This window comes from Phoxinus phoxinus (assembly GCF_949152265.1).
Source record: "Phoxinus phoxinus genome assembly, chromosome: 1".
Lineage (NCBI taxonomy): Eukaryota > Metazoa > Chordata > Actinopteri > Cypriniformes > Leuciscidae > Phoxinus > Phoxinus phoxinus.
Genome location: NC_136876.1, coordinates 37,928,793 through 37,945,448, shown reverse-complemented (window position 1 = coordinate 37,945,448; position 16,656 = coordinate 37,928,793). Strand labels below are relative to the sequence as shown.

At 40.1% G+C, this 16,656-nt stretch overlaps 1 protein-coding gene across 5 annotated transcripts in view; it reads right to left on the bottom strand.

Moving 5' to 3' along the window:
• rhbdf1a (rhomboid 5 homolog 1a) overlaps positions 1-16,656 on the bottom strand; it is a 75,665-nt gene that overhangs the window by 1,208 nt on the left and 57,801 nt on the right. For all 5 annotated transcript variants that reach the window (XM_079610472.1, XM_079610473.1, XM_079610471.1 and 2 more), the window contains 14 exons: positions 15,786-15,999; positions 15,503-15,709; positions 14,463-14,585; positions 14,213-14,373; positions 13,278-13,529; positions 13,076-13,187; positions 12,894-12,968; positions 8,442-8,603; positions 8,260-8,360; positions 8,109-8,172; positions 7,891-7,985; positions 7,687-7,762; positions 6,423-6,523; positions 4,216-4,369 (listed from right to left, as the gene is read on the bottom strand). In XM_079610472.1, coding sequence (XP_079466598.1) covers positions 4,216-4,369; positions 6,423-6,523; positions 7,687-7,762; positions 7,891-7,985; positions 8,109-8,172; positions 8,260-8,360; positions 8,442-8,603; positions 12,894-12,968; positions 13,076-13,187; positions 13,278-13,529; positions 14,213-14,373; positions 14,463-14,585; positions 15,503-15,709; positions 15,786-15,999 — 1,897 coding nt within the window. The remainder of the gene's footprint in view (positions 1-4,215; positions 4,370-6,422; positions 6,524-7,686; positions 7,763-7,890; positions 7,986-8,108; positions 8,173-8,259; positions 8,361-8,441; positions 8,604-12,893; positions 12,969-13,075; positions 13,188-13,277; positions 13,530-14,212; positions 14,374-14,462; positions 14,586-15,502; positions 15,710-15,785; positions 16,000-16,656) is intronic.

The window sequence follows — 16,656 nt, the reverse complement described above, 5'->3', positions numbered from 1 at the left end:
AATTTAGAGTGATCTGTTATCAGAGATGACTGTGTCCAAGTACATATACAAATCACGCAGTTAGCAAACAACGTATTAATTTAAGGCAGAAACAACAAGCTCATTTAAGTCATTATTACAAGATGAGTAAAATACCCCTTTTCCACCAAGATTGTGCCGATTCTTTTCCTAAACTCGGGTTTGCCAATTTAAAGGTGGTTAGTGAGGGAACTGCAGGGGGTTTGTGAGTTCAATGAAAAGCTAATAATTCAGTCATAAAAATGTAGTTAAAACGAAGTTTTTTAAAATAAAAATACAGAGCCCCACACGACAAGTGGGGGAATATATATATATATATATATATATATATATATATATATATATATATATATATATATGTATATATATATATATATATACAGCATCCAAGTGCGCGCACACATAAACATACACACACACACACACACACACACACGCACACGCACACACTATCAAATATATATATTGTGGCCACGGGTTAAGAATTAATTTGTACAAAATAAAGTCGTACAAGTTTTAAGAACATATTTTAAGTAATGCCAGAAGTTTTTTTTTATATATATGGGTCAAATACGAATGTTCATGACAAGGAATAGTTTAAAACACATGTAGTTCTTAGAAATACACTCTTTATTCATATGGTTAAAAAAAAAAAACATTTAAAAATCGATTTAACTGCATTATTTTTTTCTTTATAAATTGTAATTCCGAAATTTTAAAACATGCCTATCATAGAAAAGGTCATTGTATGCAGGGCCGGATTAAGAGTTCAGAGGCCCCTGGGCACATTGACTTGTAGACCCCCTCCCCCCCTCCCCCCCTTGCTTTATTTTTTCAGCTACAGTATGTGTTTTTAACATTACTGAAGAAAGTCATCAAATTAACAAATATGCAAATAAAACACAACATAGACTTCACTGTATATATTGTACATTGCTTCTTATTAAAGCGACTACTAAAGTTCCCAGTCAAGAGTGAGTGATTTGCTCTTTGTATTTTGTTGTTTTATTAACAGGGATAGTTCTCCAAAAAAATTAAATAGTCATAATTTAGCCTACTCTCTCAAGCTGTTTCAAACCCGAATAAGTCTCCCTCTTCTGTTGAAAATAAAAGTTATTAGGAAGAATGTGGGTAACCAAACAGTTGATGTACCCCAGAGACTTCCATAATAGTTCTTTCCTACTATGGTAGTCAATGGGGACCAGCAACCGCCCGGTTAGCCACACTCCTCAAAATGTCTTCTTTTGTGTTCAGCACAAGAAAGAAATAACACAGGTATGGAACAACATTAGAGTGAGTGAGTAAATAATGACATCATTTTTTTGGGGGGGGGGGTAACTATCCCTTAAAGGAGAACTCGGGTCAATTTTAACATTGAGCTCAATTTTTAGTAAATTTGGAGTGCTGTCAATACAGAGAACAACGACAAAAATCGGTGTTGCCTACACCGTGTTATCCTATTTTTAAAATGTGCATCCTATTGACTTGAATGGGGCAAGTTTTAAACCTGCTTTTATCCTCTTAACATCTTTGATGTGTCATTACAAGTGCCCAGCCATGTTGAGTGATTCCTTCAGAGTGAACACGAGTGAATCTGACTGCATTAGATGTGAAAGATATTAATAAAAATGATATTATTTCAGCCAGCGCAAATACCTGTATTTAGTTCCTGTTTTCGGTCGAAGTCCAAAGTAGTCGATTGTCGAGTTCACGCGCGTGATCATAGTAACTAAACCTATGCGCGTGAACTCGACAATCGACTACTTTGGACTTCGACCGAAAACAGGAACTAAATACAGGTATTTGCGCTGGCTGATATAACATCATTTTTATTCATATCTTTCACATCTACTGCAGTCAGATTCACTCGTGTTCACTCTGAAGGAATCACTCAACATGGCTGGGCACTTGTAATGACACATCAAGGATGATAAGACTAAGAACTGGTTAAGTTTAAAACTTGCCCCATTCAAGTCAATAGGGTGTAAATTTAAAAAATAGGATAACACGGTGTAGGCAACACTGATTTGTGTCGTTGTTCTCTGTATTGACAGCACTCCAAATGTACTAAAAATTGAGCTCAATGTTAAAATTGACCGGAGTTCTCCTTTAAGGACAAGCGGCAGCATGTTTACTATTAGGGCTACTGTCACTATCTGCGCGCAACGAGTCTAATATACACACATTTGACAATCAGAATTTTTTCTTATTTTTTTCTACTGTTCTTTCACTTTAGACATAACCAACTTTGTTTATGTAAACCTTGTGTGTATTTGACAGTATTAGCACAATAAGACTCGAAAGATAACTTAGTCCAGTAACTTAGTCCTTAGGCGCTGTTCCCCCCAATTTCCACTAGATGCGTTACGGCTGCGTTACGGCTCGCGCACGGCGGCGGAGTCAATCGGTTTCCATTAAAGTCAATGTGTGTATTTCCACTGAATGCAGAACAGCTGCGTTCCGACTCCGGCGATCCGCAGCCCTCCGGAGCTGATACGCAGAGCTTTTATTTTTGCCGAATGCCGGAGAGCTCCGCAGCACTACAGGGCAGAGTGCGCAGGACAGGAAGTCGAGCAAAAAAACAGAACAAACCAAAACAAAAAAAAATATCCGTTTAATTTTCAAAAATAAAATACACCGTGATCATGGCGGATCATATTTGGCGGAAAATATGATGATCATTGCGGAAAACTGTTCCTGGTTTGGTGGTTCTGTTTATTGAAACTACATATCGCGCGATCACACGTGAATTAGCGAGATCTCGTTGGTCCTCGGCCGCAGCCGTTCTGCAACAAATCCGGACCTGGTGGGTATTGACCCCAAGGGGGTAATCCATCCGCCGGAAACTGAAGCCTCCGCGGGCGCCGCCATTGTAGCAGAACTTCACCTGCTGTTAGCATTCCATTGACTCCCATTCATTTTTGCGTCACTTTGACAGCGAATAACTTTACATCTGAGGCGTCCAAAGACTCCATTTGTCCATTATTTATTTCTAAAGAAACTCGACAATGTATAAAAGGCTCCATTACCTTGTACCTTACGTTATGGCCCCGTAGAAGCCGTTTTTGTAAAAATAGGCTAACGATTGCGTCATAACTCACGCGACTCTCTGTCGCACTGTAGAGAAATTACCGTATAAACCGGCGTAGAAGCTCGCAGGCAATCGGGGGAACGTGGAGGCATTAAGTCCGATAAAGTGAAGGGAGTAGCCCACAGAGAGTGATAAAGTTGCTCCTGCTGCTAGCTCATGGACAGCTAATACTCACGCTCTCCGTCTCTGCGAGATTCGGAAGGGAATGATTCAGATTTCTCTCCGCACAGCTACTAGAAGACTGACAGCTGTCAGACACGTTGCTCACGTGTTCAAGCTCAGTTTGAGCCTGCGCAGTTCGCCTGGCGATCAGGAAGTGAGTGCTTCAAACGGGCTTCACTTTTCTCCGTTGAAGTCTATGGGGTCGCTGTGTCCATCTTATATACTGTCTATGGTATTGACGGACGACGGAATACGGAGCTGTCACGCAGCTGAGCCGTTCCGCATCTGGTGGAAATTGGGGGTTAGACAGGCTTTTAGTGCATGTGCACGTCGGGTGTAACGTTATTGCGCTCAGATAAGCGCTCGTTAGAACAGCGCATCAGCAGCGAATGACATGTTTAACCGGCAAGGCTTTAAAGTACAAGCAAATAATTCATTTTTATGTCCCGTTCCTCTGCATTTCATGTGAATATACGTCGCGCTGTACAGTATGTTGAGACGGCGGCGCCAGAACTGCAAACTGATAGAATGCACGGTACTACGATATTTCTTCAAAAGCAGATCGTGGAGACATTTTAATCGTACACGATCAAAAATCGTGATATCGCACACCCCTAATCTAATATAATATTTGACGGTGCCCAGGGCCCCTTAGATGCCCCTTAGCAGTTGCCCTAATGGTTAATCCGGCCCTGATTGTATGTATAAATTGCATTTTAAAGTGTTGTAAATAAATTACTAGAGTCAGGCAAAAAATGAGTGTCACTTCACTGATCCAAATAATAAATAACATTAATTTGAAAACAGGATATATAAAGAAAATGATTTTAAACGGGTGAAAACTAAGGCAGCTAGAGCCACAACATACATCGGATGTCCGTCAACTGGAGCGTTTCCAGTTTCCAGCGCACCCTGTCGGTGTAAAAGAGGCATGGGGGGCTCACCTCAGCCCTGTAGGGGAGGAAGATGGCACTAGCCAGGTTTCCTGTGATGCCACTCAGGATATAGATGATAGATATTCGTACCCATCCGGCCAACTTCTCTAGATCTCGAAGGATTGTCATCTGAAAACATACCGACACCAGGCAATGCAGAATCCTGTTTTTAACAGATGGGGACAAAGAGAACATTTCAAGCACGTTGTTTAAACAGCTCCTATGACATCTTTATGGATTTAAATGCATATTTATATGATGCCACTGACTCTAAATTATCTCTGTCAGCTGTCTCATATAATGTGGCAAAGGCATGGCGCAACAAGAGTCCCTGCATATGTTGTTATCATAAAAGATGCTTCATTGCAATCAATGGCCACATATATGAACAAATATGCAACAGACAATCCAACTTCAGCAGGTTCAAGGACGTCTGAGAGTGTGATGTTCAAGGTGTTTGACGGAGGCACGTGCAAGAGCGTTAATCTGAGCCTTCTTAAGAAAGGCAAAGAGCCAAAGTGCAGCTCAGAGAAGCTCTCTCTTTGATTACTACAACAGATCACGTCTCGCTCAATAGCGGCGGCTCCTCCAAGTGTTAGCCGTTTCTTAGAGCAGATAATCTGATCATGTGTCAGCTTTTGAAGCATTTGAAATATACTGCAGTGCAGCACGGGACACGGGGCGCACGGGTAAAACATTCCACCACGTGTGCATAGTTAAAACCCAGAGGAATTGTATTATAGCTTATGGGTTGAAGATTTGGGAAGAGGTCTCAGCAGTGTTTCGTTTAAGTATGAACTCAATAGGAAAATAAACTGACACTCATGAGACACTGTAAGAATGAGTGTAGGGCAACAACAACAACAAAAATAATATGGACAGCATAACTCGAGTAATTTCGTCTGGGAGGATTTTTTCATGAGATATTATTGAGTCAATATTGAAATATCTGAATTGCCATTGCAGACACTGGTATTCTGTCAGTCTGAGCACATTTTCAGACATTAATATCTCTTCTGAAACTCTTGGATAATTTAACCTGTGATATTTTGCTTTTTAATTTCACTCTTGGAGTGAAAACACGTTTTCTTGACAGATTTTGCTGTGTGTGTGTGTGTGTGTGTGTGTGTGTGTGTGTGTGTGTGTGTGTGTGTGTGTGTGTGTGTGTGTGTGTGTGTGTGTGTGTGTGTGTGTGTGTGTGTGTGTGTGTGTGTGACCAGTCCTTGACCACACTCTCTGTGATAATGCCATTTCGTTTCACTTTTGATTTAGTCTGCAATGTTTCAGTTTTGTGTTGTTTTGCTCTATGGGCTAAAAGTATTTTTCGTCTGCAATGTCTAGTATGTTTGTGTAGTAGCAGTTTTTAATCTTTTATTCCTTATTTTGTTATACCACTGATAAAATTGAATGACATGTGTTCTGTATTTTGAGCTTTATGCTGTAACGTTGATACAGCTGTGATTGTGACACTGAGACAGAAGACCCCAGGGCTAGGGAGGGGTTGAGGCAACCATGGGGGTTCCTCAGGTCCTGCCCTCTGGGGTGGGTGTTTATAGAATGCTTTGATGAGAACATTATAAAACTACCAGCCAAGCACCTATCTGTGTCTCACTCTGCCTGCAAACTGGTCTGTTAGGGTTGGGGGTTTCACCCTCCACCCTGCAGCTGGCCTGTGTGGCTAGACTGGGAACTATTCTTGCAAGAATAAATGTATATTTTCTTTTAAATACAATTTGAATATTGACGTCTCTTTTGCCTGGGAATGCTGCGTTTGTTAAATATTGTTTTGCCACAACAGTTTGTTTTTTGCTTCATCCTAGGTTTGAATAAATGATGTGGATTGGTAAATTTGTGCTCCACTGTTGGTGTGAATGGACATTTAAACTGCAAAGCTTTGCTTTTTTGTTTCATCCTTTTCGTGCAATTTTTGCCTTTTCGTTTAACTTGAGGTGCAAATAGGCCTGTCATATGATTTTTGCATCGTTCTGGGTCAGAACGGACAATTCATTTACATAGCTTCACTGTTTTTGTTTAGCTGTTGGTGTGACCAGTCTGTTAACACATTTGTCTGTGACATTTTGCTTTTCCGTTTCAGTTTCATCTGCAATATTTCACTTTGTTGTTTTGCTCATGGGGTGAACAGACCATTCGTCTGCAATTAGTTTTTGTTGGGTGTGAACAGGGCTTGAGGATCCCCATACTCTATAGTCACTCACCCAGCATGCAGGAACAGTGAGAGCCAGAGACGGTAGAACTGATCTGGGACTTCTGGGTTCAAGAAAGGAAGAAGGCCACACACATCATCCATACAGTGAACCTGGCAGGGACAGATTAGTGCGTTTCTTTAGATTATAAAACATCTAAAAGAGAAACACTGCCAATAATAAATTCAATTGCATTTTCAAGCTTAAGATTAGACATCAGACCGTATTTAACACACTTTTAGCACAAAGTCTTAAGTTAAAACCCTGGAAGCTGGCACAAGCTTCAGACCCGGGCAATCGCGGTGTGCCCTTTCAGACGACAACAGATTTTGCCAATGCAGAGGAGATTAGCATGGCAACCTTCATGGTGATTACAGAGCACTTAGCAGAGGGTAGATTTATCTTCCGTTCTTATTCACGCCACCTCATTAGTCTAGTGGGTGAGTACTGACAAGAGGTGAAACTTTTAGCGCTGAGAGCTTTACACACATTTGCGACCTGAACCATAGTGTCACACTACCATTGAAAAGTTTGGGATCAGTAAGGTTTAAAAAAAGAAGATACTTTTACCTCGAAATAGGGATGTCCAGATCCGATCACGTGACCGGAAATCGGGCCCGATCATGTGGTTTCAGACTCGATCGGAATCGGACGTTACCTCCCGATCAGGACTCGGATATAATATATGTATATATATTCTCATTATTTTTTAACACTATAGTTATGCGGTGGCACAGAGTTAGACCCTTTTGACTACACACAGAAACAGCAACGCGTGTGGCATGACGAATCAAACCATGACGAAAAAATCACTTTGTTGACATCACCAAAAGTGAAGAATTTATGTTATTTATTACTTGATTGTTCAAGTTACCTCACAGAAGTGCTCTGTTTGTTAACAGAGTTGTTGAATGTTAAAATAAGGTGAATTAAATAAAAAATAAGGAACATCCTGGATCTGTTTTTTCGCTCTTCTTTATTCTTTTTTTAAGTATTATAGAAGTATCGGATCGGGACTCGTTATCGGTACATACTCAAAATCAAATGACTCGGAGGCAAAAAAACCTGATCGGGACATCCCTACTTCGAAAGGATGCAATAAACTGGTCAAAAGTGACAGTTAAGGCATTTGTACGGTTACAAAAGGTGTGTTATTCAAATAAATGCTTTTTATTTTATTAACATTGTATACAAAGCAATTAACAGTTGAGCTTCAGTGTCACTTATAGCACATCTTTGACTTATTTCTGTGCTTCTCTGGCTTTAGTCTGCTTACTTGTGAGCAGAGGGTTGCCTCCTCGTGGAAGTATCCTTTCATGAAGTCACAGTACTCCCTTGATGTGATTTCACACCTGCAAATCAACACACAAGATAGTTAAAAACAACACAAAACTGTATATTCATGCCCACTAAACAAGTGTGTGTGAAATGTCTCAGTATTGATCATTTGTAACTAGCGAGTAATAGCAGATTTCCTCACCTCCCTTTAGTGCCGATGCAACAGGGCCGGCCGGTGATAGTACAGTCGATATGAGGCAGATTGGTGTGGTTCCCAGAATTATATTTGGTGCAGATCTGTAATACATATCTATATTAGGACAAAGTATCTAATCGACCTTTACAACAAAGTACTATGGTGCTACCACAAGTAATACTATAGTTCTTTCGTATTATTACCATTCTTGATGCAATACTTACTGGCCATTTGGTGATGTCATCAGGCCACTCATGAGGAGATACAGAGGCCGGCTCTATACACGTCCTGCCAAAAACACAGTAAGATCTTGTGTTTTAAATGTCTCTGTGAAAAATGTAAATTGAAGTATTGAGTGAAGTCGTATTCCCTTACCTGGGGTCCTGATGACACACAGAGCCATACTGCCGGTCTTTCCCCTCCAGCTGAGGGGTGCTGGGATGCTGAGGCCATTTTACCCATACAGCCAAAGTGCTCTGAAACATAAAGAAAGAGATGTCAATGGCCTGACAGTTTCTCATTCATAGCCTTGATAGTCCACGTACTCCTGTACTTACAGAGCATTCCTCCTCTAAGGTCTGCAGACAGCCTGAGCGGTCGTTGCGCACACAGCAAGCCGAATGTCGCTCCATATCCCGCTTTTTTTGAATCAGTGTATGTACCTGGTGGTCCCGTCGCATACAAGGTGAGAATTTGGCTCCCAGGTGAATCAAGGCCTCCTGTTGAGAAGCGGACAATGACGATGACTTGTCTAATGATACTATTTTATTCAGTAGGAAAACATATAATAACTGATCGCTGCTTATTAAATACATTTCAACATAGTCAGAGTTTCACTTTTGAGATTGGAGGGGAATAGAAGCCGCATCTGAAGTGCCATACACTACCGATCAAGAGTTTAAGTCGAGTTTAAGTCAAAAATACAGTAAAACAGTAATAATGTGAAATATTACTACAATTTAAAATGGTATTGTAATATTTTTATAATGTATAAGTTATTCCTGTGTCAAAGCTAAATTCTGATTTACTGCTCAAGAAACATTTCTTACTATTATCAATGTTGAAAACAGCTGCAAACTATTGACTCTATTGACATTAAAAATGGAACGCAGCTGGAAGAAAACAAACCTAGAGGTATTTCACTGTGGTGAGCAGGACGAGGCCGAGGGTCTCAGAATAGACACTCAGAACCGGTCTCGTTCTCTCAAGGCCCTCGTCCTGCTCGCCACATTCACATTTCATGGAAGGACAGTGTTACTGCATACAGAAATGCTTTAAAAACTGCTAGATAAGAAATATAAGAAAACAAACACAACCCTAGAAAACAAAGACAAGCAAACAAACACAACCCTAGGTATTTATTTGATACAGTGGCTAAATTAGAGATAAATAAAGCTTCAACTTCAGATGTTTCCAAACAGCACATCAGTAATGACTATGAATTTATTTACTGGCAAGATTGATATTATTAGAGAGAAAATTATAACCATGCAACTGCCTATTACAGTAAGTATAGAACAATTCAATTCATTCATTGCTATAGGAGAGGAAGAATTGTCTAAACTTGTTAAATCATCAAAATCAACAACATGTTAGACCCTATACTGACTAAGCTACTGAAAGAGATGCGTCCAGAAGTCATAGATCCATTTCTTAATATTATTAATTCATCATTGTCGTTAGGGTATATACCAAAAAACCTTTAAGCTGGCTGTTATTAAACCTCTTATTTAAAAAACGCAACTTGATCCTAGAAAACTAGTTAATTACAGGCCGATCTCGAATCTGCCTTTTCTGTCAAAAATACTAGAAAAGGCAGTATCCTCACAACTATGTTCCTTTTTTAGAAAGAAATGGTATCTGCGAAGATTTAGTACGGAAAGTACGGAAACTGCTCTCATTAGAGTCACAAATGATTTGCTCTTATCACCCGATCGTGTTTGTATCGCTCTATATCAGTGTCACTGAGTTAGTGCTGCATTGGATACCATTGACCACAACATTCTTTTGTAAATGGTTACAAATAGCCTCGGAAATTACGTTGGCATTAGTGGAATTGCATTGCCATGGTTCAAATCATACTAATCTGACCGGTATCAATTTACAGCAGTAAATGAAGAGGTGTCACATCAATCACAAGTTCAGAAATGGAGTACCACAAGGCTCAGTACTAGGACAGTTGCTTTTCACCATGTACATGCTACCCTTGGGCAAGGCAAGGCACTTTTATTTCTAAAGCATGTTTAAAACAGCCACTGTTGACCAAAGACCAAAGTGCCGTACAAAATTAGACAATAAAGCACATAAACTGACAAGAAAACACAAATTATTCAGACTACATTGATCCAAATGCCAGAGAAAAAAGATATGTCTTCAGTGAAGTTTTAAAATGAACAAAATCAGAAGACAGCCTAATATGCACCAGCAAATCATTCCACAGACATGGAACAGCAACAGAAAAGGCACAATCACCTTGATATGAGACATAGGCAGTCAACATCAACCTGTTCGAAGACCTTAAGGGCCTAGAACATTTCCAGTGGAGAAGGAGATCTGTAATGTATTGTGGAGCCCGGCCATTTAACCCCTTATACACACACACAATAGAACTTTAAATATAACACGGTATTCGAATGGCAACCAGTGAATTGAAGCCAGAACAAGCAAAATATATTAAACACTTTATTGGCTCCCTATTAAACATCGCATACATTTAAATATATTGCTGATAACCTACAAAACACAAAATGGTTTAGCTCCCTAGCTTTTAACACATTATACGTCTATTGTGATCTCAAAATTCTGGCCAGTTGATAAAAAACTGAAGGCGGCAGATCTTTTACCTATTTAGCACCCAAATTCTGGAACAGTCTTCCTAGCCTTGTTCGAGAAGCTGACACCCTCTGTCAGTTTAAATCTAGACTAAAAATCTCTTAAACCTGGTATACACATAACACATCACCTTTCTAAGATTCAAATATGTTGTTAAAGGATTGTTAGGCTGCACAAAAAAATGGGGTTAACCGGAACCGGGAACACTTCCCATAACACCCGATGTACTTCATAAATCATAAGAAGAATGGCATCTATGTTAATACTAGTCTCTCTGTTTATCCCAAGGTTACCGTAGTCAGCCGTATCCAGACCAGATGGTGGACCTGCACATAGACACGACCACAACGCAGCCTTGAATGTCAGCAGAGATCCTGTAAACTAGACAATCCCCTGTGAAGGCCTCGTCGACCTCAGCAAAGACCATAAGAAACGGACAAGTCCTCTGCACAGAACCTATGCCCAGCTTCGTCTCCATGCTGGCGTGATGAATCTGATCTTCAATCCAATCTTCAAGCAAAAGGAACTGCATGAAATATTTAAATGCCACTGTGTTTGTTCGTTGGCCAAAGAAGAACTGGCCCCCTGACTGAGCCTGGTTTCTCCCAAGGTTTTTTTTCTACATTCTGTCACCTGATAGAGTTTGGGTTCCTTGCCACTGTCTCTGGCTTGCTTAGTTGGGGACAATTCATATTATTGATTTGACTGCACTGACACTTTTGGATGAAAACTGAACTGGGCTGGATGATGACATCACTGTTTTCTGCAGAACTGCTTTATAGATGAAATGAACTAATTTAATAATTGATTATCTTTACTGTGGAGCTGAATCAACACTGAACTGACTTCAGCTGAACAATGAAACTATTTTCATTTAGAGCTATTGTACAGCCAAAATGATCTATGTTTGCATAATTAATCTGTACTGGATAAAGCGCTATTTAGATAAAGGTGACTTGACTTTTTAATGGAAGTCATAAATGCCATAAATGACAAGCTCGAAAGTTGATTGCTGAAACTTGCACATGTTGTGCCATGAGACATGCAGTGTTTTAGACAGTACTTCAGATCAGAATTTAATCATAACTAACTAACTAACTAACTAACTAACTAACTAACTAACTAACTAACTAACTAACTAACTAACCAACCAAGTGTCATGAAACACTTCCCTGTTTTAGCCGTCGTTCACACCTCAGAGTTGAAAAAGTGTCATATAAAGAAATGGGCATGTAAAGCTGTGGAAAAGTGGGAGAGTAGAAGGTGGGAAAAGGGGAGACAACAACTTGCAACACACTCATTATACAGACACATGAATATTAAAATATGACCACAAAGAAAAAAAATAACAGAGTTGAGGGCACCTTGATGCATTTTAAAAATATAACCCTATATGACTACAAACTCCCAAGACAACGCAATCTCATGCATACTAAGGCGCAGTGATTTGATGGAACAAACTCTTTCTCATGAATAAATGCAGGGAAGCTCTCAGAACTCGATGACGTAGATTCCACCTCAGATTCCGTGACACTGCTTCGACTTTGCTTTTCAACCCGGAAGAACGAAATTGCTCTTAAAGCGTCAAAAATAACCAATTTCCATTTATTGACCAAATTTATGAGTGAGTAAATATAGGTATTTATGTCCACACGGACACGGGTATTTTTATAACCGGAGTTTTTCATCCTGCGTTTTAAAAAAAAATCTCCGTCTACATGAAATCGCAAAAACACGCTATCAAGCGTCGTCAAGAGCATTTCACACCAGCAGGCGGCGATTTAACCCTAACCGTAAAGCCACGTTGGCCAATCAGAAGCCGTCAGCGGCGCACAATCTGACGTCAAACACAGCGGATAACGGCACACACTTTGACGTCGCAAGGCAAAAACTCCGGTTTTACTGTCTACACGACAACACTGCAACCGGCGTTTCTGAAAATCCTCACCCTGGCAGGGGTTTTCAAAAATGTTCAGTTTCAGTGACCTGATACTGCGTTTCCGTGTGGACGAACGGGCGAACCGCGTAAAAAAAGTCACGGTTATAAAAATACCCGTGTTCGTGTGGACAAGGCCGTAGTGTTTTCACTGATGTGCAGCCTCTGTACATATCTGTTCACACCTCAAAAAATGTGTTTTGGGGTTTCATGACCCTTTAAAAAAAAAAAAAAAACTCACCGAACTTGGTCCAATCCAAAAGTTCTCTTGCTGCACGAATTTGACGTTTTCATAAACGCCTTTATTTCTTAGGACCTTTATGGGGGAAAAACAAAACAGATGTGTTGACAAACACCAGATGGTCAGAATCAGGAATAGAGCATCAGAAATGCAGGATATTTTGAACGTGTAGCAGCACTCACAGAATCTACAGTTTCATGCTGGGAGAAGCCCACTGGTGCAATGCCATAAATACACACTGCCAAAATGGTGATGAGTATGTGAACGAACGTTATCCAATATGTAAAGAAAGGCCTGAGAATCAGAATAGAAAACACAGCCTCACATTATAAGCATTTCTGAAAATCTTAAAGAAGTTTTAGGGATTTAATTAAGTTTGCAAACCTGTGGTCATCCATGTCCTCTATTTGTTGTTTCACGTAGCTGTCGATACGCTTGCGATATGTTCGATTGGTCAGCTTTCCCACCATGCCCAATCCATACGGTCTTTTTTCTCTCGCAAAAAGCTTTTTGACTGGCACGGCTATGCGTTGGCCTCTCCGCTGACCATTCACACTCACTACCTCCTGCCTCAGTCTGACTTTAGGGGGGACTGGCGTTCCCTCCTTAACTTTTCGCCAGCCGCGCTCTAAAGGCCTGTTTGAAGAACGAGGATAGAATGATAAAGCATATATATATATATATATATATATATATATATATATATATATATATATATATATATATATATATATATATATATATATATATATATATAAATAAAATCATAGAACAATGTCTAAGTCTAAGTTAGATAAATAATTTTTTTTCTGTTTTTAACACTTTATGTCAATAAATAATCATCCTTTTTCAAATATTTCTGGATATGATTTTTATGAATCAGAAAAATATATCAATCATATTTAACGGTTCGTAAACATTATTTTTAATTATATTTTCAAAAATATTTTGAATTATTGAATACATGTAAGATATGCTATTCTGCTGCAAGAATAGACAGCAAAATCCCATAGCAGATCTAGGCAGGTGGAGCTGGGGGAGGTGGAGGGTTTCAGAGGACTTTGGACTAGCCTCCAGAGAACACTTCAAATGTTGAGCAAGAAATCTCATTGGCTGCTGAATTAGCAGAAGCCAACCAGCTTGTGCCATGCAGTAGTGATGTTATTGCTTGCAGATTGCAGTCTGTGCCATCTAGAGTTTCATGACTGAACCAGAACTTTAAACAGAAGTTCTCTGCAGCTAACATTTTCTATTATCAAATATTTTATAGTATCAAAGCACAACTACTGTGACAGGTAATATGGTGTTGTGAAGCTCACAGCATTAAGTGACTCCTCTCTAACTCGCTTTTTTCCAGTGCGCTGCCTGTTAGCTCCGACTCATCCAGCTGTTTGCTGTCCACATCCTTCATGGTGGAGTCTGATGGAGACTCAAACACCTCATCGTGAAAAGTGGACATCTCCTCCTGCATCAGGGCATCCTGAAGCCAGACAGACAGTAAGCACACATATTGGAAAAAGTCTCCCAAAAGCAAATGTATGCGTGATGTGTTCAGTGGGGTTATCCTACCCTAGCAAAGAACGATGTGTCCAGTTCATCTGGGAAGTCCACAACATCTTCCTCAATAAAACTAGCAGGTGTGAAGCTGCGTCTGTGAGCTCGTCTTAGCGTGCCTTCGCGCAGTGAGCGACCCTTAAAATACAAAAACACAGATAAGTCACACCTTATCAATCAGCATGGCATACTAAGCAGTATAAAAAGTATTAACTAAGTAAATAGAAGATAATTAATTCAAAGAGACTGTGTTGCGAGACCATTGACCTGTATACCAGCTCTGTCTCTGATATCTATTATATTTTTGCTTCATGTTATTGGTCATTTTTAAAGATTGAATGTGGCCATTTGATTTATCTGATGTCTTTGTTAACTTAAACAACCTCAGATGACCCTACGCGGCACTTTACAAATGCTACTGACCAATCCTACTTTAGCAGCTGTTCCCATTGGACATTATCAAACAAGCTTCTGCTCTGTTCTAATGCAGGTCTGTACAGTATCAATTATCACAAAATACAGTAAAACTTTGTTCCCGGGTCACTTATTATAGTGAACCAAGAAGCTCAGACAGGATACAAGCATTTTCCCCAAAATAATATATAATTTTATATGAATCTTATGAAAGTTATGCTGTGGATTAAACTGTGTTGACTATGTTTAAACACCTACATTTGCTCCAATGTAAACAGACAGATATATCAGCCAGACCATTTAATCACTATCAGCATTGACCACTGAAAAAAAACACTGTAAATAAATGTTAACAATTTGCAGTAATTTAATTTGAACATTGATTCAGACCATTAACATAATTATTTTCTGTAAAGTTGCTTTAAAACAATGTGTATTATAAGCACTATATACAGTCACACCAAAAATTATTCTGAATAAATTTTGGTTTGACTGTAAATAAATTTGAATTGACTTGACACTATAAGTTCAAAACCTGGTGCATTATTTCTAGAAAAGTTCCTAAATCATTCCCAATGTACAAATTCAACTGAAATAAAGGGTATACAGGTCATGTATGCAGCTGTGGGTCACGTGCTCACCTTGACCAGAGCTGCTGCCGCCCTGAAGCTCATCTTGGCCACGGACTCGCGCTTGCGTCTGCGTGGGATGCGGTTCAGGCCTGAGCGTGAGCTGGTGAAGGAGCACAGGGACGCAGCGCCGGGGGTGATGGGAGTTTGAGGCACACTGTAGCCATCTACTTCCTCCACCATGCGAAATGCACGTCCTCGTGCCAGTGGGTCCACAATCTGAACAAAAAGTGCATCATTAAAAAAGGAGGAACAGATGCGCATACTATTCCAGTGATGACTCCTGGCACTGTACCTTCTGCATGCCATGATGAGATGAGGGTACGTATAGAGGTGGAGGAGTTTCCGTGCTGGTCAGGGAGATGTTGTCCTGGCTGGGCAGCTCCATCTCACGGATCACCTGAGGTTTCAGCTTGCCGTAGCGCAGGCTGCAGTGTCGCAGGCTCTTCCTCTGCCATTTCTGCGTGGCGTCGCCGTCCTTACTGACCCCGAACCAGTCCGCCGTACCCCTGAGAGCGATCGACACAACCCGTTCAGCCTGAGCTCACTCATCCAGAGATCACATGCCATCACTGACTCTCTTGTATTTCCCTGTGTGCTAACATGTTCTCGCACAATAACTGGACACTGCAATGGTAGTTTCCACAAATGTGTGTCACACTGTCTCCTCCCGGTTGTGTACAAATGAGATCAAGGAAAGTTCGGTGAGGTAACTGTAGCAAACTTCTAAGGAAATGGTGATGGGACATGCCCAGGCATGCTTCACATTAAATGTACTGGCATTGGCTAAAATCCTGTCACAAAAACGAAACCAAGTGCACATACACAGAGAATCATTAGGATGGTGTTCATCCCTCTGCACAGCTGCTTGGCTTGGGAAACATCTGCCTCGTAATGTCAAGAGGTTCACGTATGACTCATGTTTCAGTCAAAAAGATAAATTGATATAAACCAGTGTAAAATAAATACACTAAGTTCAGCTGTCCAGCCTCACCCACAAAAATAATCACATTTTATGAAATAACCCCATACCAAAACAGTAAAAGCTGTGGTGGTCCATTACAAAAAGGCTCCATGGTAACCATATAGTTTCTGTCAAAATGTCATAGTTAATAGAGTTATTTTAATAAGAATCGGGAATTACTTGAGAAGTTGTGACGGTAAAA